General features: G+C 37.4%; 1 protein-coding gene across 3 annotated transcripts; it reads right to left on the reverse strand.

The window, feature by feature from the left end:
* Nucleotides 1–211: 211 nt before the first annotated feature.
* LOC110836931 (cytochrome P450 4C1) lies at nt 212–26,231 on the reverse strand. Of its 3 annotated transcripts, none has more exons than XM_087351749.1 (12): nt 26,111–26,231; nt 22,829–23,042; nt 20,328–20,434; nt 16,572–16,662; nt 14,395–14,580; nt 12,947–13,016; nt 11,921–12,117; nt 10,879–10,985; nt 10,369–10,437; nt 7,069–7,237; nt 3,132–3,311; nt 212–2,591 (listed from the first exon to the last, which is right to left on the reverse strand). In XM_087351749.1, the coding sequence occupies exons 2-12, from the start codon at nt 22,989–22,991 to the stop codon at nt 2,440–2,442; spliced, it is 1,491 nt and encodes a 496-aa protein (XP_087207875.1). In that variant the 5' UTR covers nt 22,992–23,042; nt 26,111–26,231; the 3' UTR covers nt 212–2,439. The 3 variants fall into 3 exon arrangements, with proteins under 3 accessions (XP_087207875.1, XP_087207876.1, XP_087207877.1); XM_087351751.1 differs by having other exon boundaries at nt 2,452–2,591; nt 3,132–3,253; XM_087351750.1 differs by lacking the exon at nt 14,395–14,580.
* Nucleotides 26,232–27,136: the final 905 nt, after the last annotated feature.

The following is a 27,136-nucleotide window of genomic DNA, read 5'->3' on the forward strand; positions in this document are numbered from 1 at the left end:
AGGAAAAAGTGTGTCAGTCTGCTGATTGGACAGACTGATGATAATGAAATGGAAAAACATAAAACGTATTTGTCTTACAAGTACCATCCATGATAACAAGATGATTCTAACTAGGGTTTGAGTCCAAGACATGAAGGAAAAATGTTCTTTGTTCATTCACAGCATCTGTTTTCATAGAGAAGAAAGTGTACATAAAATAAGCTAACATAAGTTATGAAACCATTTAAAACTTTATTTATGAGTCAACCACAGCTTTGCAAAACATATTAGTGATGATATTTGTAAGTTAATATGTTCACCCACCACCTTTGATAAAAAGACTGTTTCATTTCTAAACAATACACTCCAGTTAGAATTGCATAATTTGTACATAAATCACTAAGAAATACATCAGAGGTGACTTTACTGCTACTGAAATCAATGCCAATGTGTTGTCCTCTGTGGATGTATAGATCCACTCTTTCTTGTCCTTGGCACTAAATACATTTTAGTGATCAGGTTCATGCCCAGAGTTGGTCTGGATGCAGAGGCTAGGAGATACATCTTTTGCCACTTATGGGAATTGAACACTGGTTGTCCAGCCCATAGGCAGTCAATATAGTGACTGATATTTATTTAATATAAAGGTAAAGATATTGAATAATTAAAAAAGTAAATTAACTTTTATATACATGCTACGTAGCTGGAAATATACATACATTTTAACTCTCATAATAGTTATTTTATATAGATTTTGTTTCACAGTTTTCTAATGAAAAACAGGTGATACTGAAAAGCACAAAAACTTATAAAATGAAATGACTGCCATAACAAAATTTACATGCCAATGGACTTATATAATCCATTGTGGGAGACATAAGAATATGGAAATATATCATTTAAGTGGTTACTGAAGTCCATTTATTGAGACGACTTGCATGTTACGAGGTGCGATCAGAAAGTTTCAAGACTGCGCCTATAAAAACCCGTACACTTATCTCAGGTATTAAATTCATCCATCACCCTCGAAGTAGTTCCCCTAGGAGTGAACACAACGATCCCAGCGTCGCTGCCAAGCCTGAAAGCATCCCTGGAAATCTTTCTTTGTCAGCCTGTCAAGCACCATCTGCGATTCTGCCTGAACCTCTTCTATCGTCTCAAATCTCCTTCCCTTTAGCTGAATTTTCATCTTTGGGAAGAGGAAACCTGAGAAAGGAAGTTGGGGTCGGTTCTTGCAACATCTTTGAGCTCCTGACAAACGAGAAGTCGATTCTGCTTCTGGTCCTCAGACAGGAACCTTGGCACAAACTTGGCTGCGATGCGTCGCATGTGGAGTTCTTCCTTTAGAATCCCATAGCCTATCCCAACAATGTCGCACAATTCGTTGATGGTACGACGTCGATCTCCGTGAATTGCCATCCGAATCTTCGTAACATTTTCGGGCGTTGTGCTCGAAGATGGTCGTCCAGAACGCTCGTCATCATCGACAGAGGTTCGGCCATTTTTAAAACGTGAATGCCACACAAAAGTTTGTGCACGACCCATTGCGGACTCCCCAAATGCTTGCTTTAGCATTTCATAGGTTTCCGTAGCCGTTTTGGCGAGTCTTTGGCAAAATTTGAAAATCCGCCATTCCGAAATCACAGGAGGGTCGGTGTAATGCACTACCAAAACGCCCGTAACTAAGAAACAAATGCTAATTCGATGATGCCGGCTGGCACACTGATTCACTATGAATGTAGGCCGCACCCCCTAGCGGCAGAAGCTCGTCCTACTTCCGGTTAGCCCTCTATTGACACAGTCTTGAAACTTTCTGATCGCACCTCGTATTCAATTGAGCATGGAGACCACAAAAGAAAACAAATAGGTAAGCAATAGATTTACAAAATGTATACTCCATTGTCCTACAGCTTTCCCTCTCTCTGTTTTTATTGTGTTTATATGATTATTATATTTTTTTTACAGTGGCATTGTGTTTATGAATTTCTGGGTCACTTATTTTAAATTAGAAACTCGCTGTATTTGAAATAAAAGTACTGAACCTTATCAGTCAAAATAGCGTTGTTAATTGATGTGAGAAAAGAAAGAAAAGAATGTAGACATCTTGAGAGACTGTGATTCAGATATGCCAGGCACCAAGGTAATCTAATTGATAATAACATTGGACAAGTTTTGTATCCACCGAAAATATGCTGTTCTGTCCAACAGGTGACCTTTACAATAAGACCTGGGGTTGTGATGGAGTTTGCTCCAAATGTTGACATCCTAGTTCTGGGAGTGTTAAAGGCACAAGGGAAACGGGGTCAGGAGATAATAATGCCTCCTGCAATGTCAGGAGAAGATCTAGAAGGCTACAAGTTTGTGTGACGCAAACTTACGTCTGCAATGCTTATTTTATAGCAGTCTATTTTGATTATCATAACTATTTTTTCCCCTGCATTGTTTCTGTCTGTCAGATCTTCATCGCCTCTCAAGTTTGATGTAGATTCCAGACAGTGATTTAAGTATAATTTCATTAGCCAGGTCTAGAGGTGTAACACCAACCAGTAGTTTGTAATTTCTCAGTAGAGTTGACAATGATGATTTTAACATCAGCATTGCATATTTCTGGCCTACAAGCAATAAAACATGACATTTTGTACATTTCTGTATGTGTGTTGTTGTCTGCATCAGTTGATGTGGCATCCAAACTTCGTAGTTGTAATTTTGGCTCTGCTCATTATGGCTTAACTTTCACAGTAGTGCAGTATTGCAGATATTCAGGGTATTCACCACTGAACAACATTCTCTGCAGCAGTGTTTGCTCCACTGTCATATTTCTCACACTGGTCACACGGTGTATACAATGAAGAAATATTGTGGATGGTAGTACTCAGCACTGAATGCACAGAGCAACATGCTAACATTCTTCCTTCACGGTCAAACTTTTTAATACACCAAGATAAATGGTACGTATAGCAATAATACTTATTTGTATTTTTGTAACTCCTTGATCTACAATTAATTTCATTTGCAAAACATTTGTTACTATGATCATAAGCTGCATGTTTTAGAAGTAAAATATCAGTGTATGCGTCAAAGCAAAATTGTAATGAAAAATAAGTTGTGTATTTGGCTTTCTTGTTTGGTCACAGCTACATTCAAAAACTTACCTATACAGTTCCTAGAGCCTGCTGCAAAAGGAATGTAGCAATATGGGGGTCTGCCCTGGATGTGTTCTGCTGAGAAACGATCTGGATCAAACTTCTCTGGATTTGGGAAGTATTTTGGATCCCTATGCAAAGTGTAAGTTATGATGAATATATTAGCTCCTGCAGGCAAGACGTAGTCCCCTGAATGAACAGATGAAAATCTGGTAAGTGCACACTTAATGATTATATCAGAATGCAGTGCTGAGCTATTACTATACCCTGCACAAATAAAGATAGCATGTAAGAGTAGTGGGTGAAAGCAAGACAGTGAGCTCAGATGTTGGTAGCAGAGGGAGAGGTAGTGGAAGTTTAGCTACAGATCCGCTGGGAAACAAACGTTAATTAACAAGCCATTCTCTGACAGATCAAGCAGGACTCTTACTGCCATGCTACGGAATTTGTGATTGTCCAGTACCTTCATTTTTTGGCTGAAAATAATTTGTATTACAGTTCTTTTGGAATGCAAGGATTATAAGATCCCATTTATTCATGCTTACCAATATTATCTTTCTTATTGCAGTGAATTTCTTGAGAAACTGTCAGCTTCCGAGATTGAATTCAACCAATTCAAACACAGCTGAAACTTACTGCCCTCCATAAAATAATTGTAGGTCAGTGACCAGCTTGACTTACCAGTGTACAACATGGTCTAATATTCTAAACAGGAAATTAAAATATTATGGTTTAAAAATATATTATTGAGAATTTGGTGGAAACATGGCTGTGTTGAGCTGAACATGCAATATTTTACAACGTTAAACATTTGTGGACAGTCGGTGTTAGTTTTTTATACTATATACATAAAAGTACACAATCCACTTTTCTTAGCTGATGATTTGGAACTCTGATGAAAGATACTCAGGTTACAAGCCGCGTTAGGTGGCTGAATTGTGAATAAACCTTATCTACTGCCAACGTTTCGAGAACAATATCTGTTCTCGTCCTCAGGGCTGCTACAAAGCAAATCTGATCCTTTGTAGCATGCTTGCTATCGGCAAGCACTCTTAAGTGTGATAATAAATTTCCTACTCTGTGCTAAGTAACACTTTCAATTCTAGCATCACTACTTTCACTTTCATGGGTTTTGACAGGCATTGTCTGTGAATAATCCACTTCTTTAGTCAATTGAATAAAAATTTACTTGGATATTATCCATCGTCTAGTAATAACACGTAAAAAACGTAAAACGACGTTTCGGAGATGGGGCTCTATCTCCGTTTTCAGGTTCCTACTCAGTTGGGCCCACTAGATAGAGCTAATCCCTATCTCCGGACAAATTAAAAAGTGAAAGTCCCAGAATAAAAGGCATTACCACACCATCCATCCGTGGGACGTAAAAGAATAGTATGTAGAAAACAAAATTCATAAACACGAATAAAGCCAGAAGACACAAACTCACAAAAGGTGGGAATAAATACACATGAATATTAATACGAAACTCGATGCCCAACTTGGATTTCTTCAGAGATTACAGGTATCCAAATAGGAGATAAATCCAAACTAGGCTGGCTGATAGGGTTGGCGAGTAGTGCCATGTGTGCCGCCTCCTTGTATTTTCTGTAGATGGTATTGGGTTCAGTTAATAATACTCTGGCCCCATCCCAACAGACATGATGATCTTCTTCGTACGCATGTTGGGCCAATCTGGATTTCTCCAGCAGGCCCTGTCTGAAATTATATTTGTGTTCTTTTAAGCGTACCTCCAGAGGTCTGCTGATTTCGCCGATATACCATCTACCGCAATCACATGGTATTCCATACACACACTGCCTAGTCTGTCTCTCGGCTGTTTTTGGTCTCATGGAACTCAATAAACCACGGAGAGTGTGTCCGGTTTTAAAGATTGTCCTGATGTTGTATCGGTTCCCAATTCTTCTAAATTTTTCAGAGACACCTCTGACATATGGGATAACCGCCGTACCCAGAGGCGTTCTGTCAGGAGAAGGCCGGATGTTTTTTTCGGACTTAATAACAGATTCAATTAACTGTCGGGGATACCCGTTCAGAGATAGATCATGTTTGATGTTCTGAACTTCTCTGTTAAAATTGTTTTTTTCTGGACATATGATGTTAGCTCTATTCACCAGACTATAAACCACTCCCCTTTTAACGTGGAGTGGGTGATTAGATTTGAAATTTAAATATCGACCAGTATGTGTGGGTTTCCTATAAACAGCCGTAAGTAAATTAAAACCATTCTTCATGACTAAAACATCCAGGAACGGAATAGTACCATTATTTTCCATCTCCATGGTGAATTGTATTGACGATCTGAGACTGTTAAGATGGTGAAAGAATTCCTGCAATCTCGCTGGACCATGCGGCCAAACCACAAAAGTATCATCCACATATCTCAACCAAGTGGCTGGTTTGTGATCAGTTGTGTCTAAAGCCAGAGTTTCAAAATACTCCATATAAATATTACTAACGACAGGCGACAACGAATTCCCCATCGCCATTCCCTCCTTTTGTTGATAGAATCTTTCTTCAAATTGAAAGTAGGTAGTGGTCAAACATATCTCTAACAGTTCCACCAATTCATCAACCTGTAATGATGTCCGGTCCGATAAGGTAGAATCCATACGAAGTTTTTCCTTGATGATACAAAGGGCCTCTTCCACTGGTACGTTGGTAAATAGGCTGACTACATCGAAACTAACCAGTATATCTCCACTTTGAAGATGGACATCCTTCAATAGTTGTATGAAATGTTCCGAATTTTTAACGAATGATTCCGTGCTATTACTCAGATGAACCAAAATCTTGTGCAGGAATCCCGCAAGGACGTATCAAGGTGAACTAATAGAACTCACGATCGGTCTGAGGGGGATATCTGGCTTGTGTATTTTAGGAAGGCCATACAGATAAGGAGGTTTACTGTGGTATGGTGTCAGTCTACGTTTCAGATCGGTAGCAAGGACAGATTTATGCTTAGAGAGGATCTTCTGTATCTTCCTCTCCACTTGTGATGTAGGGTCCTTCTTTAGAGGTTCATAGACACCAGACTGTAACAGACTCAAAATCTTTTGTTTATAAGTAGAATTATCCATCACTACAGTACAGTTCCCTTTATCAGCAGGAAGAATTCTTAAATCTTTGTTGCGTCTCAAGGCCAACATGGCCCTAAACTCAATCTTAGTTATATTAGATGTTGGTGGTTTTGATTTCTCCAACATTGACCGAATTCTCCAACTGAATTCCATTCCCACAGTAGGGGGAAGTTTGGACTGAACAGATTCAGCAGCAACTGCCAGGTCCAGGTTGAACCTAGTCCTACTCAATGCAAAATTAAGCCCCTTCTGAAGAACAGCATGTAGTATATACAGCAAACTGTATTGGGGGATTAAGTACTATGAAATATGGAGTGAAGTACTGTACAAAATTCTCACTGAATCTACACCCATGAAACTAGTTAGGCGAATCAGAATGTGTTTAAGCACAATCTGTAATAAGTCCACACAGGAAAACATTTGTCTGCAACATTTCCTATTGAGAATGTTTTGGAACAAGGAGATGCTATTTCAGTTCTTCTTAGAATAGGAAGATAGAAGGAAATCCATATAACCTGGGATTCACTAGGGCACATCAGCTTCTTGGCTTTAAACATAAATGTCATGAACCAATTTTTATAGTGCTCTTTGTATAATTTTCCCCTGCCTCTTATCTCTTTATTCCTGTTAGATCCATATACTTTCCTCAGCACCCTGTGGGTTCAGAACACACAGAAAAAAATTAGGTCAAAGTTTAATACCAAAGACCACAGATGGAAAAATATTTAAACTATTAGGCAGGAGAGAAAATCTGTCTATGTAAGACTTGAGGTTCTCACAGCGGTGAATATGAAGACAGAAATCTTCAAAATCTGTCTAATCAGGAATAAGTAAGTTTTTTGACAAACCGATATTGAGGTCCTCATTGATTTTTCTCCCAATAATAGGAACAGTAGGGAAAAGTCTGAGTGTTTCTTTGATGACCTGCTCTAAGTAGTTCATGTTCTGTAGGTCATGTAAAGTTGGAGAGTGACCAGAGTCACCAAATATCTCCTTTAGTTCTGCCATTACTCTCTCCTGGAACACAAGAATCCATACTATAAGATCCGTTTCACATGAAGGTAGCTGAATTATTTTATTGTGGTGGAAGACCTTGATTTGTGAACACAAGAGTGACCATTTGTACATATGAATAAAGTCAGTATCTACCATAATATTTCTACATTTCAATCATATGAATGCTGTCAATTCATATGTACAAAGCCAGAGTCTTGCCTTCTCATCCTCTCCAAATGAAACCCATTTATCCTCAAGGAACTCCACTCCCAAATGAGGAAGGCTGTGGCAGAATTGTTGGTGGAAGAACCTCTTGGAAAGTTACTATGTTGAAGGCAGGGATGAAGATGGAATACTAATATGAAAATGCTTGTAAATGAAATAGGATTTAGTGGCATAAATTAGGTTGTATTCATGTAAAATACAGTTAATTAGTTGGATGTAATGTTAGTGGTATTGAAATGTTAAATATCTCTTCTGTGTTCTACAATGATAGTCAAGTCAAGGGTGAGACATTATAGTAAAACTACACTACCCAGGATAACTGGAAGCTTTATAGTGAAGTAAGGCCAGGCACAGGGTATTGGAAATAACCAAAAACTTTATTAGGGACAGTGCAGCATTTGGACCTCAAGATTTCATGGTGGTCATGGGGATCAAATGACATAGCAAGAGATGAACCCAAAAAGTGTTTAAACACACCCAAAATAGATTAGGAAACTTGACTCACACAAATGTTATTATATTGAACTTTCCAAAAAGGTATAATCTGATGAATGGTTCAGTAGTTAATGCAAAATTACAGAGAGCAAATGAAGCTATAGGTAAGGTCTACAGGATATTTAGAAATGTGAGCCTAGTGAACATAAGTAGAATACACAGGCATTACCACACAAGGCATGTCATGTACTGAAGCATCGTGAGAAAGTAGTATGTAAGTTCAGAAATCACTAAAATAATTAATAGTAAATATCCTCTGGTAGAATGTACCATACCAATACCTTGTAAGGGGAGCTAAAGGGGTAGCATGTGGTCTTGAGGGTACATATCCTGCTGACAGATGTGTACCATTAAAAACTCGGGAAATGCCATTATTCCTACCAAGTCCGATGCATGCATGTCCAAGTCGATTCCCGAGGCAACGTTTTTACGGCTAAGTCTTGCTATAGCAAACAAGCAAGTTCCTGATGCTTTCAAATTAGGTCCGGCCATCTAAGGGAGACAACCCCAACAGAAAAACATCACTCCCTCAGGACTGTTGAGGGTTGGGCGTAAGGCTGACAACCTCACTCCATAAAGAAAGATTTGTTTCGAAACTTCAAGCTAAGCCTCGGAACGGAGGCAAAAGATTGAAGAGGCCAGGGTTCAACTTTGAACTGTAGTGCCAAGAAGAAAATTACCTTGTAAGGATCTGGGAAATAGATTGAGGTGACTGGACCTAGTTTGTTCCAGTCTTAGCTACCAAAAGAAATAAATACAGTAGGGCCCCGCTTTACGGCGCTCCGCTTTACGGCGATTCGCTAATACGGCGCTCAACAGCTGAGTCAGAGAAGTGTGTCCGGCGCCATTTTCTCGTCGCTGATTCAATCTGTTTACAGCTTTTGTACGCTCCGCGTCTCCGTATTTCTGGCAATTTTTCAAAGTTATTACAAACTGTATATTTATGTAATATTTTTGTGTTTCTACAGTGTAATTACAATGGCGTCAAAGGGTAGTAGCGATAAAAAGAGGAGTCGTAAGCCTCTTACTTTAAATACCAAGTTAGATATAATTAAACTTCGTGAACAAGGCATGTCTATGGCCGAGATAGGACGTAAGCTAAGCTTAGCTCGCAAAACTGTTAGTGCCATCGTGAACGCTAAGGAGAAAGTGTTAAAGGAATTAAAAGTGCCACACGAATGAACTCTAAAGTCATAAGAAAAAGAGATAGCCTTATTGCCGACATGGAAAAACTTTTAGTTGTGTGGATTGAAGATCAAACCAGCCACAATGTGTGTACTACTGATATTCATTTTATTTCATATCGTTTTCTTAGGCCTAGCGCTATTGTGCACTTACTATATGATAGTGTAACATCTTATTAGGCTTTGATATGCATTTGCAAGTGAAATAAGGCAAAGATCCGCTTTTCGGCGATTTTCGCTTTATGGCGGGGGTCTGGTCCCTAACCCGCCGTATAAGCGGTGCCCTACTGTACATGAACACATTTTCGACATAGCTTAAGAATCAGCAAAATATACAATATTAAGGAACAAATTTGACCAAACTACTTTATTCATTCGGTACTACGCCTGACATCCTTACTCTGTCTCAGCATAAACTGAATGAGAATGAGATAATAAGGTGTAAAATAGCTGGATATTCTATTTTCTCCAATTTCTGTAGAAATATATATAAAGGTGGTGGGACTGCACTACATGTCTAATAAATCTCACACGAAATGTGTTTAGATTAGACAGCAAGAAAAAGTATAGAAAAGTTTAATGAAGCAACAGGTATTAAACTTTAGAATTAAACTAACAAAATTAGAGTGATATTTATTTACAGAATGCCAAGTGGAGAATTAGATGCATTTTTTCTTGATAACATGACATTTTGGATCAAGTAACAAATAAGGGTAAAGTATAAAGGATCGGACTCAAAACAGCTAATAGGCATTGCAAATAACTTTAATTTAACCTTAACCATAACCAAGCCTCCTGACTCACAGCTAAAACTGCAACTGTAATTGATTAAATAATGACTGATATACCAGCCCAGTTATATCATGTAAAGGTAATACAAAGCCTACTGTCTGATTATTATGCTCAGTACATTGACTGTAAGATGAATGTAATAGTCCCCATAAATATTATAGTAAATAATATAGAGAAGTAGGGGAGCTCTCAGAAACCAACATAAATTGCCTATTGTCTATAACACTTTTAATTAGTATTTTGATAAGGCTTGCCCAGTAAGAAAGAGAAAGTTTTCTAATGTTAAAAATAATGTTCTTAAATATTAAAGTGCCCAACAACTTATTTTTCCAGTGCTTCCTCCATATATTGGGTTAGATCTTATTTCAGAATTACTTAAAATTTGTGCATATGTTTTTCATTCACTCTTTCATGCAGTAAATGGAAATGTGGCAACTTCACAGAATATTGTCTTACTTGAACATGTTGGTGTTTTGCCAGAGCCCAGCAAATGAAACTCATTGCTGATGCTGTTGTGTCATGTCCCTGAAACAAATGCGATTTATGTAGGATTTGAGGTTTTCATGGCAGTGAGTCTGTAGATTGCTGTCTTCCTGTTTGTTGCGCCATGTAGTCTGGTAGATGTCTACCAACGTTTCAGAGATCATACTGCCACCATCATTATCGCTCTGAAGATGGAGGATATTGGTGGATATCTACCAGACTGCACAGTGCACCAACCCAGAAGACGGAAATCTTCAAATGAGATTTAGTTTCATTTAAGCACAATTTCTTTCTTTCATAAAAGAATATTTTGTAAAGGCATCATGTTACATATCTATTTATAAGCTTCTTAAATAATGAAATAAACTTGCAAAAAATTATAAATCACCAAAAGTTGCTTTAGATTGTTATTATATTTTGTGGATAAAATTATGCCTTTCAGTGAATGTGTCTTTAAACAGTTAGAAAAATTACAGTCCTCACCGCAAACATGATAGTATCGACTTCCTGTCTTATTTCATCATCTGACATTTTAGCACCATCCTGTGACTGGATTAGCAGCTCCAGGAGTGGAACACGCTTCTTCTCTCCTTAAAATTTGTGAAGAGAATAATTTAATGTTAATATACAAGGTGCACAGACAGTCATGTTAAGAACATTGATATTGTGGAAGAAATTTGGGCTGATATCAGAAAAGTTTTCTTGAAGATTAGTGGGAAGATCAGCCATTTGTACAGATTGTATTAGTTCAAAAATATGTTCGTACAAAACACGAAGATCTCAAGTCTCTGTACCTGCCACATTTTCCTTATCCATCTTCTCATTTCTATTTTTCCTTGAGTTATGAGACCTTATACTTCATATTATTTAGTTATTTTCCCTTTTTCCTTTCTCTTAACCTTCAAGTGAGTAAAAATTTACATAAGGAGGCTGAGAAGACATTGTAAAACACTCAACCCGCAGAAACAAAGCTGTCCTATTAGGTGCTCTTTGCTATGGTTTATCCAATGTTAATAATTGCCTGTTATCTTATGAGCCTTTTCATTCAATTTAGATATCCATGGAAAGCACCTGAGAAAGTTGTTATTGATTTTCAGGTTATTTTAAACGAATAATATTTCTAGAATAAGTTCTGCAAGGAAGAGAGACATTTCCATTTCTTTGCATAAGAACAAACTCAAGTTGACTATAAGATTACAGAGGCATATATCAAAATGCTGTTGCTTATTGGCCATTCATATAGCTTGTCTGTAGGTCCCATATAGGGTTATTGTATCTGGGTGGCCAGCATCATCCCTTTAAAAGCTAAGTTTCTGTTTCAATAAGAACTTTACAGTCCTGTTGATGGATGGACCACAGGTGGGTCGTGCAACTTTGAAGGCAGCATTTATAAAAACGTCACTCTTCTCACTGATCATTGTAATAAAGAATAAATGTGTTTCTAAGGGCTTGCAGTGTTCTGTGGGGGTGGAGATCTGGGAAGAAGAGAGAGGTAATATGAGAAATTGGCTGTACTTCTTCTCACCTGTGTCATTGCTAACTTCATCAGCTACTGCTGATTCCTGAAGATTCTTCTGTCTTTGTGTCTTTATCACTTTATTGGTCATGCCATGTAGGGTAACTAGATCCCTGTCATGCTGTCTCCCAGTAGAGCTTAAGCGAAACAGAATGTCCGGGTAAAGCAGTAGGTTGAAAACACGAGCCACCAAAATATCACACATGCTGCGTGAAGACAACAAACAAATGATAAGCAACTGGCAGCTGTATGCTTATTGCTCTACTCTAAATCTTTCTTTCATCATTCTTGTTTTATGTTTTCTTCACATAAAAGGAATGTATAATAGAGGGTTTGTGGCTGTATGATTGTAAGTCCATTTGTTTGCACATCTCTGAGATTGTTTATGGATTTCATTAAAATATGGTGGTCAAGGCTCACATTAAAAAGATTTGTTTATGTATGAATCACTTGTAATATCATCTATACATGAAATTTAACTTTTATCAGTTCTCCTAAATATATGACAGTAGCAAAGGAAATGGTGACATGAAATATACACCTACACTTTGAGGTTATAAAGTTATCAGTACTTAGTAACTTAAAAAGAACACTGTGTAGCTTTTTTGAATTATATCAATGTAAAAGCTTTTGCAAACACATATCTTTCCCCCAGAATTGTGTAGCTGCCATGCATTTTGTTGCATTTGTGTAGTACCCAGCTATGCTACCGCCAGCATAGCTCTTGGGATCACTGATTGGTCAAGGGGGAGAGGTCAGACTAAGACAGGTACCCTGGTCCTCCAGGTTGGGGGTTGGTCACAAGGCTAACAACCTTGCATTGTAAAAAGGAAGATGTTTCGAAACCTCGATCAAAGCCTCGGACAGACGGACCTAACAGAGGACCGAATGGAAGAGGACAATTGAGGAGGCTGTGGACCGAATATGGACCGGAGAGCCATAGAAGAAGAAGAAGAAGTTCCCAGAATCATTGGTAAATATCACCCTGGCCACCACACCAAGGTCATATAAAACTAAATATCCTGCTTTATTTACCTTTTAATTGCCTGCACGTACTTGGATCTGCTGTTCCTCTGTGCTTCAATACTAACTCCCATTGAGGTCTCTGAAAACAGTTAAAAATGGTACAATATTAGTCGAATGCTTGCACTGGGTAAATAGTACCCTACGTATGAAAATATTAATGCCCATGACTATAACTATGTATATGACTTGTGTACATACATCTAATCAGTATAGGCATTGAATTAATGCTTTAGAATGCCTTAGAAGCTCCCATACAATGCTCTTGCTCTAAATCACCAACTTCAGGACAAGTAAAACAATAATTTTAAAATGTAACTGTGAAATGTGTTAAAAGTATTTAATTTTGAAATTTGTAAGATCTAAAGAATTTAAATGTCTCTGCAAAGCATGATAATGTCCCATGCCTTATTCTTTAAGTGTTGTTCAGATCCAATTGTCCGTCTTGGTATTTTATTATTTAGGTACTAGGCCTGATGTCAACTTAATTCATATTCTCTTTCTTGCAGCTGCTAGGAGACCATATATGGTTTAATACAGTGGTTCTCAAGCTTTTCAGATACAACCACACATTCACTTTGCTTAAATGTTTAAAGTTGAGTAGTAAATATACGAGAATCTTCAAACACATTTAACAGTCATTAATTAACCCTGTAACAAACACCTGTGAAACACATTCTTTATTTTCTAAATCAAGTTTAAACCATTTGATTAAATGAATTAATTTCCTTGATGCCACTGATGATGACCTCTTGAGGTTGAAACGCGTATGGCAATAGTGTCTTCTTTATAGTGCTAATAGATGTTTGTTTGATTATTTTATAATTATCCCTGTGTTTATGGGTTTTATATGATTCTTAGAAAAAACATTATTTCCTTAAACAGCATCAGATGATCTTTGTAATGGTGAGGTGTTATGTTTACTTGCATTACAGACTAAATAATTAACTATTATTTAGATGAGCTTTGGCTTCAAAGGATTAATGATCCACTGACTGCAATGTCGTAAACTAGGACAATTTTTTTAAACTTCATGGCAGTTATTTACACATGTTGTTAACTTACTATTATAAATAGGTTAACATATCAGAGAACAATTTTTATAACAGAAGCACTCGTTAGTGGGATTTTGGACATTGCTTCTGCTTGAGTGATGTTTAATACTGGTTTAATTTCTGTTGCTGGAAATTGCATATTAAGTGGTCGTCAGTAAGACGCTTCCTACGTCCTGATCTTATGTTATTCATTCAACTGAACAGTGTTTACTGCCAAATAGACATTCATGGCCGTCTTCTGGGCTGTAGTGTCATGTAATCTGGTAGAAGTTTACCAAAGTTTCAGAGGTCCTTACAGCCTCCACCATGAGGGAGATGAACATCGTTGGTAAACTTCTGACAGACTACACGGTGCTGCAACCCAGAAGACAGCCATCTTCACACGAATCTTGTTTCTTCTCTCACCACATATGGAATCCAAAGCGCACAGTGTTATATATGGGTAGATATCAAATTCAGAACCACCCACGTGGTGAGCCAGCTTTTCCACAAAAATGCTTGCATTTTTGTTGAACACTTCCACAAAGTTGTTCAGGATTTGGAAATGGAATGTGGGTGTGATTAGCCTCCGGCTTGCTTTCCATTTTTCACCTGTACACGAACAAAAACTGAAGAAATAAATCTGAAATGTAGTTTAGTCACCAAAGTGATTTTAAAAAAGAATGCGAGGTCGATTTATTGAACATTTAATTTAAAACCTATTCATTACATTAATAATCTTGTTTTTAACTCCAAGTCTCAAGGACTCAGGAGCAGTACTCGTTAAAGGAAATCATGCTGCTTGTGTTTACATCAATACTCGATTAAAGATAATGGTAATAACAATGTCTATGTTAATACTAAAATTTTATGTTTCGTAAGGGAAATCTCATTTCTATTGATTTGATTTTTCAACAGAAAATACTAGGTATAATTAGGCCTTGTTATTATGGTTGTGTAATACTTGGCGAGGGAACTCACATTGTTTCTGTTGACCTGGATGCCTAATACTAGAAATCGTACAGGGTGATTCAAAAGGTTAGGACCAAACTGAAGGAGCGTACGAGGTGCGATCGGAAAGTTTCCAGACTGCACGTATAAGAACCCGTTCACTTATCTCAGGTATTAAATTCATCCATCACCCTCGAAGTAGTTCCCCTGGGAGTGAACACAACGATCCCAGCGCCGCTGCCAAGCCTGGAAGCATCCCTGGAAATCTTTCTTTGTCAGCCTGTCAAGCACCATCTGCGATTCTGCCTGAATCTCTTCTATCGTCTCAAATCTCCTTCCCTGTAGTTGAATTTTCATCTTTGGGAAGAGGAAGAAGTCACACGGAGCTAAATCCGGCGAATAAGGAGTGTGCGGGATGACGGCCATGGTGTCTGAGGCCAAAAACTGCCGAAATTTGAGGGCGGTGTGCGCTGGCGCGTTGTCATGATGCAGCAGCCAGTTGTGTTTGCGCCACTTTGACGGCCGCTTCCGTCCTTTAGAATCAGCTGACAGGTCCCATAGCCTATCCCAACAATGTCGCACAAGTCGTTGATGGTACGACGTCGATCTTCGTGAATGACCAAACGAATCTACGTAACATTTTCGGGCGTTGTGCTCGAAGATGGTCGTCCAGAACGCTCGTCATCATCGACAGATGTTCGGCCATTTTTAAAACGTGAATGCCACACAAAAGTTTGTGCACAACCCATTGCGGACTCCCCAGATGCTTGTTTTAGCATTTCATAGGTTTCCGTAGCCGTTTTGGCGAGTCTTTGGCAAGAGATTCAGGCAGAATCGCAGATGGTGCTTGACAGGCTGACAAAGAAAAGATTTCCAGGGATGCTTCCAGGCTTGACAGCGGCGCTGGGATCGTTGTGTTCACTCCCAGGGGAACTGCTTCGAGGGTGATGGATGAATTTAATACCTGAGATAAGTGTACGGTTTTATACGCGCAGTCTTGAAACTTTCCGATCGCACGTCGTATAGAGGGACTCAGAGAGAACAACATACCGCTGAAATAATCGTACTTTGCTATTCTCCTACTACCTTAATTTTGAATCACACGTATCCCGTCAGATTCTACAGAGGCCCGTGGGTGTTTATTTCAGCGGTATGCTATCAGACTTCCCTACCTTCAATGGCCTCGTCTGACTCAGGATAACTTCAGAGGACATGGGTTCCTATTCGAAAGTTGTTCTCTCTGAGTCCCTCTATACGCTCCTTGTTTGGCCCTAACCTTTTGAATCAGCCTGTATTGTATTCTGTTGACATTATTAGTAAATGATTGATCGTGGAAATAAAGCACCCTCTGTTCATGTAAATATACGTATGAAGCTTTGTAAAGGAATTCACGTAGCTGCTGTAGAGAAAAGATACATGATACTGAAAATCACATTGTTCTGTTGATGTAGATAATTTGTACTACTAATTCCTGTGTACTTCATTAAGTAAACCACAATCTACCTATTGATTCTGATAGTTGATAAGGGAAATTTCACTACTTTTGTTAAATTTCAGACATTTGCCTGCATAGTCTGTAGTGGGACAACTTTGTCTCTGCAATACTTTACATTGATTGTAGGCCAGTGGATATTTCAAGTACTTTTACTTACCTGTGCTCGTAATAAGCCCTGTGCCAAGCCAGGGTTTCAGGACGTCATATACTGAAGATTTATCAACATTTTTGGCATCCGACAGAATGATCTTAAACAATAAGGTGATGAGCATTAGGCATAATAAATTATGTTATACAAAGTTTTTTCACTAAGCAATTGATAAACAGTTGATTTGAGAACTGGGGAAAGGTAATAATTTTTGATAAATCCAGCTTAGCTACATCTCTTGAAATATTCTATGAAACTGAAATTTGATTTTGTTTTTGGTTATATATGCTTCTCTATCAAGAAGTGATCGACCAAGTTGCTGTAAACTTGGCCTCCTTATCCAAACAAATCTTTATATCTTAAAAACACCCAGCAAAGCAGAAATTACCAGTAACTAAGAAGTGACTTTGTTGCTGTGTGCCAGCCAGTTATACTGGTGATAACAAGTTGAAACCATTGTGCATTAGTAAATGTTTGAAGTGTGTAAACATGAATTCTCAGCCTGTGATGTACTTGAATGACATGCTATATTTTTGCCCCCTTTTATGAAAATGAGTTTGTGTCATCAGTAAGACACCATCTGTGTTTTAAGAAACGTTAAGAAATGCCTCTCTTAGTGTTAGATTACTGTCCAGCTCCATCCTTCTACTGACCTGTTTAGAACAACAGACAGATAATGAACACCTTCATTTGTTGTATCTGGTTAATATTAAGCAATATATTCTGAAAAAAAACTGCAGTCATTAGTTATGACAAAATATATTATATGACTGTTTTCGCAATAAGGCATAAATGTAAGTAATTTCCAGTGGGCTGTGCCAGTAGCACTGGTCTTAAATGTACTTTAAAACATCATATCAGGGATTCCAAAGTTAAATATACGTCTATTTCATTGTAACGCAGGTAGCTTATAACGCTGAAGCTGTCCCTCGACACCAGCATTCATTATATCGGAGTTCCACAGCAATTAATGACAATCAAAAAAGATGACTGATTATTATATCCTGAGATGCACGAATGTATAAAGGCTTCTTGCATTTGCCTTACACCTGGTTGTTTATCCGTGTTTCAATTTGTGATTAAAAGCGCAAATTTCCCGGGATAAGAATCTAATGAATTTCAAGGTCGCAGTGTTATGTTTTGGTGGCTCTCAACTATGGTAATTTTGTAACAATGTTGAAACATTTGTTTCGAAAATCTTGCATTTTCAGAATACAGCTGTGGACTGCTTATACCTGTAACAACCTGTAACCGTTCGTTTCCACGGACTGATAGATCACAGCGTCCGGTACGATGGTGCTGGTAGGGATTGTTGGGTCTTCGGGATCTCTCAGGGATATTTGCTTAGCTCTGCTAGTCGGTAGGCAACGACTCATCTCAGTTGTGTTCACGGCCAGTTCGTAACAAATCAGTCAACCACTTTATTAATTTCACAATCCTCCTACAAATCACTGCCACCTCCGCACGTACAGTAAGAGACTGTAATCTTGAGACTTGTGGGGCGGAGGAATAAGTAGGAAAGATAGCGCCTGCCTTTAACTCTTCGGACTTCCTGCATTCCTTGCAAGTCTCAAGATTACAGTCTCTTACTGTACGTCCACATCTCTCAAGCTCACAAAGTGTTGTGTTGCAACAGTCGGCAAAACTCCTTTTACACCGTAAACATGCTTACGGTTTGACAATCAAAATTTAAATCTTTGCCCCGAAATGAAATGTAACAACTCCCACTTGGCGCGGGTCAAACTTCAAGCCGACAAAAACACGACAATGAGTGGATAATATCAAGCCTAGTGACCTAGCGCATAAAAGTTGGATTCATTACAAGTACAGAATTAACATAAAACAATAAATGGATTGGTAAGCGGTTGCAGACCTCAGTTATATTATGCACATTGCTAGGGCGACCTTGATAGCTGTACTGGAACGTAGTCTTATTACAGCTTATTATAGCTGCCATAAGTTTTCACGATATTTTAAAGTCATAGAAGTAATTTGGTCGGGTCATTAGCATGTTGCCATTGAATTATTTTCTGAGAAAGACGAATACAATCCACCACCTTCCGCTTTATATGGCTTATGATCTATATTCATACTATCCTACTATATATACAACTTGCCACTTTCATTCCGGTTTAAAGCTAAAGTTGTCCCTGTTACTAATGACACGTGGGGTAGTGGTGGAATAGGTTCACCCTTTCTTGACCTCGGCACTAGTGTACTAGAAAATCAGGACTCCGTGTGCATAGCAGAAAATAGAAGTTTTTTCACTCTATTATTGGGAAAAAGGGCTTAAATTTTTGGGCAGAAGTGTAAAGCAAACAAAAAATTAAAGGTATAATTTATAAGTAGATCTTGCCATCGTAACTGACATATGAGTACTCCATTGCGTAACGGAGCAATTACAAAGCTCTAAACCGATAAGACAATTCGATATCGATACGAACGTCTCCTATAGCGATACTGAATTCCATTTCCATTGACATTTTGTCGGCGGAACATCGAGCGCTTGTAAGTTTTGAGGCTATCACGGCGATGAGTACGAATATTCTGTCTTCTTGATTTTATCACCTTGTAGTGTGGTATACCAAACTAAGCGGAGCTAAAACCCAGAAGACAGCCATCACTGAAGGCTTACTCGATAAAACGTCGCCATATTAAAATAAATAATTAATAATATATCCTCGCCATGCTCCTGTGAAAGCCGTGGTTTATTTCATACGTAGATCAAATTTATTTCACTTTATTTTTAAAATTGTAAGTAATTTTTTAACTGTTTTTCAAGATGTACGCATAAGTGTAGCCTGATTTCTAATTCCCTCCATTCTAATGTCAGAGAAATAATGAACAGACATAAGCGGCTTTATAACTTCTGATGCACCGGTGGCTCATTATACTGTACGTAGCATATACGAGGATGTCTATTTGGTCCTTACATCAGCTTATTTACATAACATAAACGTGAGAGTTCTTGGGAACGATCTTTATGAGAGCAGGACTTAAAAATCTGATATTCTTAAAGTTTACTTTCATATTTGGATCTGCGTATGTACGTATGCATATATGATACAGGTCTGAATTTCATACACGTTTGTGTTCATGTATATAAACGAAAATCTCTTCTTTAATTTACTTTGTTATTAAACTGGTAATATAAAAATTTGAACCTGAACTAATAATTAGGTTGTAGGGACATGTGTGCAGAATTATTGTGAATGACTTGTGAAAAAGAGAAAAAGCTATTTAAGTGTATAGGTGTGTACTTGTTAGCAGAAAGGTTTTGTGCATGTTAGCTTGTGGTATCCGCTGAGTTCTTGGGTACTAAAATATAGTACAAAGTCCACGCAACAGGGACTTCCGGATGTCTGTCTAATCGTTTGAACCAATTTCCCGATTTTCACGAAATCTGTTTTGTATATTATACCATTGGAGACAACCCCAAACCCATAATTTGAATATTTATACAATCATCAACAATAACAATAAATCGATTGCACGAAATTTCGAAGTGGGAGTGACATGTAACAAAGAATCTTAACATTGTTTGCGGCATTGAACTTCGATAAATTTGAATTGCTTCATACTCGAATATAATTGACCTATGATGTGATATGCAATAACCGTGGACAATCAGCATATCGTCGGCCCTTGGCTCTGACCCGGCACTTGACTGGCCTCGATGTAAAGGCAGTTTAATTGCAAAACATTAAATATGACGTCTTCAGAATCACTGGAGTGAGAAATTTAATGATTATGTATTTCACATACCTGTATATAATCTGAATTTTGCAGTACAATGTAGAGTTCAGATCCCAGCCAGAAGCGATAAATTGCACCGTATTTATCTGCTAGGCGTATTATATTTAGATGCAAATCTGTAAAATAAAACAGTTGTTTAACTAATGTAATGTGCAACAAACTACGGCCCACGGGCTTAAATTGGTTCGCGGTTATGATCATGTGTTTGTGTATATGTAATCATTTATAACCTATGTTTATGAGAAGTAATGAAACTTAATCACAGTAAAATGAAACACTTAAATACACACACAACTGGATAAACTAACTAAATAACTAACTGGATGGCTTACGAAACCCGACGGTTCATCACCGAATTAACCAAAGCCCTCCACCGGACCCTGTCCTGGGCCAGCAAAATCCAACCTCTTCAACTCTTATCTCCCATAGATCCCGCATAAGATTATTCTCCCATCTACGTCTAGGTCTCCCCAGCGGTCTCTTCCCCTCAGGCTTCCCGACCAATAACCGGTGCACATCTTTTGTCCCATCCATGCGCGCTATATGCCCAGCCCATCTCATTCTTCTTGACATAATTGAATATATGCGTTTAGTAGAGCGGAATAATTTTTATATAGTTACTATATTTAAGCATTTTGAAATTGTCCGAGACTATTAGTCCCTTTCGTAGTATTTGATTATTATAGAAGTGTCCGACGTTATATAGTTGAAGACAATGAAAGCGTCGTTAAATAAAATATGAATATACATAATTAATAAATAACAGAAAATCCAGAAGAACAAAAAATCAAAAACATTCTGAAAATGCTGTTCTCCCTTGGATTGCTGTGGAAAAGATTAATAAATATAATATAGTTATGCATATTTACTTGTGCCCTGTGTTTATTACATAAATGTAATAAATTTTTTACATAGAGATATATGTATATTTTCCTTTATTTAACCACGCTTTCTCAGGTGTTTATTTTATTAACATCGAAGATAGAAAGAATTGGACTGGGAACTCTAAATAATTTCCAGAAGTCCTCATAAATCAGATTCATTGCATTTTCACATATTTATACAAATATGATTAATTATCGATTTACATTTTAGACATGAACTTACGGTTGAAGAGTTAGTTTGAGAAATTACACTCACATATGGCCGCCTAACTTTAAAGAGACCATAATTTTTGGACATACACTTTTTGACGTAATTACGTCTATTAGGAAGGGTTATTCGGCAAAAAAGTGTTACGAAAAAGGGATACGAAAAAGTGTAACTGCATTGTTATGTTACCTAGGAAACATCATCTGTTTACTCGGCATTGTTGTGTTACATTACTGCCGCCAACAATCCGCTTTCGTTATTGCGGAAAGAGCTGAGCTGTGAATCGCTTGTAGAAGAAGTGCGTCGTGGAGTAGATAATTTTGTGCTGGTAAAAACGGTTTACAATATCACAAGCACGTATGTTATATAAGAATTATTAAGTAATCTGTTTTTGTGTTAGTTTGTTGCGTCATACTATGTACAAGATGTATGACATTGAAGCTAAAAGACGTAAAAAAAATAGAAGTATTAAATAATGAACCTAAAGTTTCAAAACAAAATACCAAAAACTAATGCTGAACGTATAAGGGAGTACAAAAATCGCAAGGAGCACAACAATGAAACTGTAAATTTGGAAGGTTATAAATGCATCACGCAATTTATGCGTGACAAACAAAGAGCAGGCGGAGTGACAATGTACGAGAAACATGGAGCAACTACCATGGCTACCCCACATCTGTTGAAGAAACTACCTAAGTAGGATGGAGCAGATTACAGAATAGCTGCAGTTGAAAAGAGAGGTGATATCTGTGCGGGAGAGTGTATGGTCAATGGTGAAAAAGTTTTAATTGTAACCCTGTATATTTGTAACCACACACCTATTGATGATTGTAAGAGATTTATTTTGAGTCATTTGAGAAATTATACAAAGATGTTTTCAGTTATGGACACTGAAGATCCTAATACAATGCCGATAATATTGACAGGAGATTTTAACATTGATTTAAAGAAGGAGGAAAATCAAAGCTTTGTCACATTTATGGAGGAAACGTTTGGCTTAATGTTGATGTCAAATCCTCAATGCAGTACTACTAGATCAAAATCTTGTATAGATATGGTGTTTGATACTCTAAAATGTACAAATTTTATAACATATTTCACCTACCACAGACCAATCTTAAGCGTAACTAATTCAGGTTAAATAAGCAATGTCTTATTAAAAATTTACTCAATTGTAAAGCATGTATAAAGGAAATATTTAGAATAAAGCCAATATATAAACTTCCTTTCCGTATAGACGTATTTACGTCAAATTCTCCGGAACTGTGGTTCCACTATCAATTTTTCCCCGGAAATCGAAGAATTAAGCCTATAGCATTGTATGAAAATCGAAATCAGAACAAAAAGTCATGAATTAAATTTTATACCGGAATTCGTCTGTAGTTACAAGTCTATTGGATACAATAATTTACACGTACCTTTAGGACCTGTGCCAAACTCAAGCACATTTCCTATAAATGGCAGTGGTTTTGGTCCTGGCACCTTTTCTGCTAACTTCATCAACCTATAATTCTTTTTTCTGAAGAAAGTCCACAGTAAGATCGCACTGGCCAGGAACACGATCAGCGTGGAGACCAGCATGCTCACGGTTCAGCTGTGGTTCTGTGCTTTGGTTTCTAGGCTTTTAAACAACTGCAACAAAGTTTTTTTTGTGGATGCACATATACTGACTGACACACATCTCTCTTGCCCAATTATCCGTATTATTTATTACATTATTTTTTTCAGTTTTCTGCTGGGACTGCTTTTGACAGTCATCCATCCAATGGCGATACAGCCTTGGCCACCACCCATGTGGGAGGTTTCCTTGTCTTTGAAGTGTGCATCTGTGAGTAGTGAGTGACAAGCCCACCGCCTCTACACAGTTTCTACTCAACACTTATTTGTCCGCTAGAGCCATAGTAGAGATTCAGGAAAAACATAAGTGAGAAATGGCCTCTGAATTTTGCTTACGAACATCTCGTTCATACTCGTAAGGTTCTTTTACATGCCGTGAATCTACGATATGAGACCGTCGGCTTTACTTCCCCTCCGAAAGAAGTTGTGCTACGGATTTTTATCACCCTTAAAAATCCATCGACCTTGACCGGGTTTGAACCCGTGGTGAGCACACTACCCACCGAGGGCGACCTGTTTTTAAATAGCACGGTTTAAAAAAATCTCTGTGTTTATACCCAATAATTCCAATTTCCATCTTTAGAAAGACCGATGTTCAAACAATGATCCATCATCCCTGGGTCGCTGTAGGTTGATTTTACCTGAGTAAGGTAGTTTCTCACATTTCATTAATACGCATAATTTACAATTGTTGGTGTACAGTACTTTTACAACTGAAGATCTGTGTATCATGACTAATATATAGGAAGCAGATATTCCATCACAATATGTATATGTTGTGTGTGACGAAGTCTCTGCTTTCTATTCAATTGTAAACAACCACAATAGGATGAAAAATGGATATAAATAGTATGACGCTGTATCGGAATCCATTACAATGTTTAATCGCCGACGTTTCGTTTCCTCATTTTCAAGGCTGTTGACTATGTGGCTCTTAGCTCTAGCTCTTTGTAGGTCTCCGAGCGGCGTTTGGAGGGGGAGTGTGGAATGTGCGGCGTGCCGGGGTGGTTGTCTTTGTACTGCTGGAACCCTATGTTGCCGGATCCCATGATCGCCCAAGCGTGAAGCCTCCTTCTCTGTTGAAGTTACTTGGGTGGAGCTGAAACCTTGTCATGAAGCTGAGGTTCCCAACGATAAGATCCAGTTTTCTTCCGTTTCTTTCTGTATGTGCATAACTTAATCTCGTGGCCGTAAACATAGATTCTAAATTTGGCCAAAAGTTCTGCCGGGGACAAGACTCGTGACGCAGTAGAAACAATGCGAGTCTCGCCGTTGTCGGTAGTCTGCAGAAGTAAAGCTCCTATGGCGATCTTACTAGCATCGGTGTAAATTATAAAGGATGATTCTTCATCTGGATGAATGAGGAGGATACTCCACGCGAACTGTGCACGCAGATCTTCGAACGCTCTCTGTATTTGTTCGGTCCATTTCCATCGGCTTCGTTTCGTCAACAGCGGTGCAACGAAACTTACATAATTAAAAATGAAGCGGTTATGAAAATTGCATGTGCCGAGGAAGTGGCGTAACTGTTTTTGGTTTCTGGGAGCAGGGTAACTCTGAATAGCGGCGATCCGCTCTGGGTCATTGTCGAATTTACTTTTGTTCCCAATATCAGTAGCTCTGCTACTAGAATCCAATTGGGACATTTTCTCCCCGCCTTATTCTTCCATACTTGATTTTACTTAATCACTTCTCGTTGAAATTTATCTGTATCTTCTGGCTTCTGACTCCTGAACCAACTCCTCCTGAACTTCTACATGTCCACCCAATCTATCATTCACTTCCTCTGATAACTTCTGCCAATCTTTTCTAATTTCCTTAATCTCCTGTTTCGTTTCTTCTCTCAAAGGCTTAATAGCTTCTGAAAATTCGACCCCTTTTTCCTCAAGTTTCGACGACAATTTCTCGTTTCCTTCAATAATAGCGTTAAGCATGTTGTTTACCTGTGCTATTTCTTGTAAAATTTGGACCATACTATTTTCAGTTGTTACTTGTACTGACTTTCTTTTCTTTCTTACTTCCTTACCTTACATTACCTTACCTTACCTTACCTTACCTTACCTTACCTTACATTACCTTACCTTACCTTACCTTACCTTACCTTACCTTACCTTACCTTACATTACATTACATTACATTACCTTACCTTACCTTACCTTACCTTACATTACAATACATTACCTTACCTTACCTTACCTTACATTACATTACAATACAATACATTACATTACATTACCTTACCTTACCTTACCTTACATTACATTTCATTAATTTCAGCTACCACAGACCCATCTTATGCGTAAGTAATTCAAGTTAAATAAGCAATGTTTTAATCAAACTTTACTCAATTGTAAAGCATGTATAAAGGAAATATTTAGAATAAAGCCAATATATAAACTCCTTTCCATATAGACGTATTTACGTCAAATTCTCCGGAACCGTGGTTCAACTGACAACTTTTTGCCACGTTTCCTGCATACACCGCGCCAGTCGTTGGCGCGCCACTATTGCGGCAGTAGACCTCGCTGTTCTTTTTATACATACATCTTTATTACATTCCATGGATCCATAAGTTAGTCAGATGACAATAGAATGTAGAATAAGTCATAATAATACAATATATGTTATATAATAGCATGACTTTTATTTGTATAACATGTATTGTCATACATATATTTATTCTTCAAGTCTATAAACAAACTATTTTAAATATTGATGTTAAAAATTAAAATTGATATAAATATTTCGCGCTATTCATCGTTTCCTCGATGTTACAATTTGCGCTATATATTACAACATGTTTCGATGTCTCAGCATCATCTTCAGGTTTTATTTTTAAAACTATTCCATATTTTTTTTAATGCACGCTTTTCAGTATTTGTAGATTGTATGTTGTAGTTGTGGATGTTCCTATTATCTTCTGATTCTTTTGCATATTCTGTGGCGTATTATGTTATTTGTTCCTTATTTCTGTGAAATTATCAATATAATTAACGTTATTAATATTATTTATATGTAAATGAGTTTGGATATGTTATAAAAATTCACTATAAACATAGAAACATAGAAACACAATAACATACCAGGAGTTTGATGTGTCGTGTGTCCTCGGCTGGTCAGGTCTGATCAGGTGAATGTCAGTTTATAGACTGGTTTGGTGTACTGATGTGGGTCGTATATATAGGTAGAAATGGTGTTAGGGGGTTGGGTCAATAACCTGGATTGTGTTAAATATAGGATTATTTAAATATGGGTTGTTGTCGTTTAGGGCAATATTTTGTTTGTGTGTGCGTTGTATATAGTATTTTTCTATAGTTTCTCTATGTCGTTTATTTTGTACGATCTTTATAATGTCCAATGTTTGTTCGATTCCCCCATATGTGTGCCCCGTGTTTAATATATGTTTTGCATAAGCTGAGTAATCCTTATTATGTTTTATAGCTGTTATGTGTTCTTTGTGTCTTTGTTTAAAGGTACGTCCTGTTTGGCCTATGTAGGTTAAAGGGCAATCTATGCATTTTAATCTATATATGCCGGGTTGTTCGTATTGGTTCTTTGTGTCTAATTGTTGGTTTTGTTTTAAGATGTTTTTATTGTATTTTTTGTTCTGTATGCAACTTTTATATTATTATTTTTGAATATTTTAGATATTTATTTTGTTTCTTTACCTATATACGTGAAGGTGGCCCATTTGTTTTGAATATTTTCGTTTTCATTTTTATTTTTATTATGTATTTTGTGTTTTGGTTTTTGTTCATAATTATTATATCCGTTTTCTTTTAGAATTTGTTTTATTATATTGCATTCAATTTGTTTGTTTTTAGTGGTTATAGGGTACGTGTTTTTTCTGTTTATTAAATAATTTATGGCTGATTTTTTGTGTTCATTAGGGTGGCATAAAGATGCATGTATTATTGTGCTTGTATTAGTGGGTTTTCTGTATATTTTACATTCGAAATTGTTACTATTTCGTGTTATGGATAAATCTAAGTAATTTAATTTATTATCTTGTTCTGTTTCGAGAGTGAATTGTATATTTTGGTTTATATTATTAAATTCATTTAGAACGTGTTTTATATTAGTTTTTTCTGTGTCATATATCATAAATA

This window comes from Zootermopsis nevadensis, unplaced genomic scaffold (assembly GCF_977971745.1).
Source record: "Zootermopsis nevadensis isolate Lab colony 2312 unplaced genomic scaffold, Znev_1.0 Znev_ptg000020l, whole genome shotgun sequence".
NCBI classification, from domain to species: Eukaryota; Metazoa; Arthropoda; class Insecta; order Blattodea; family Termopsidae; genus Zootermopsis; species Zootermopsis nevadensis.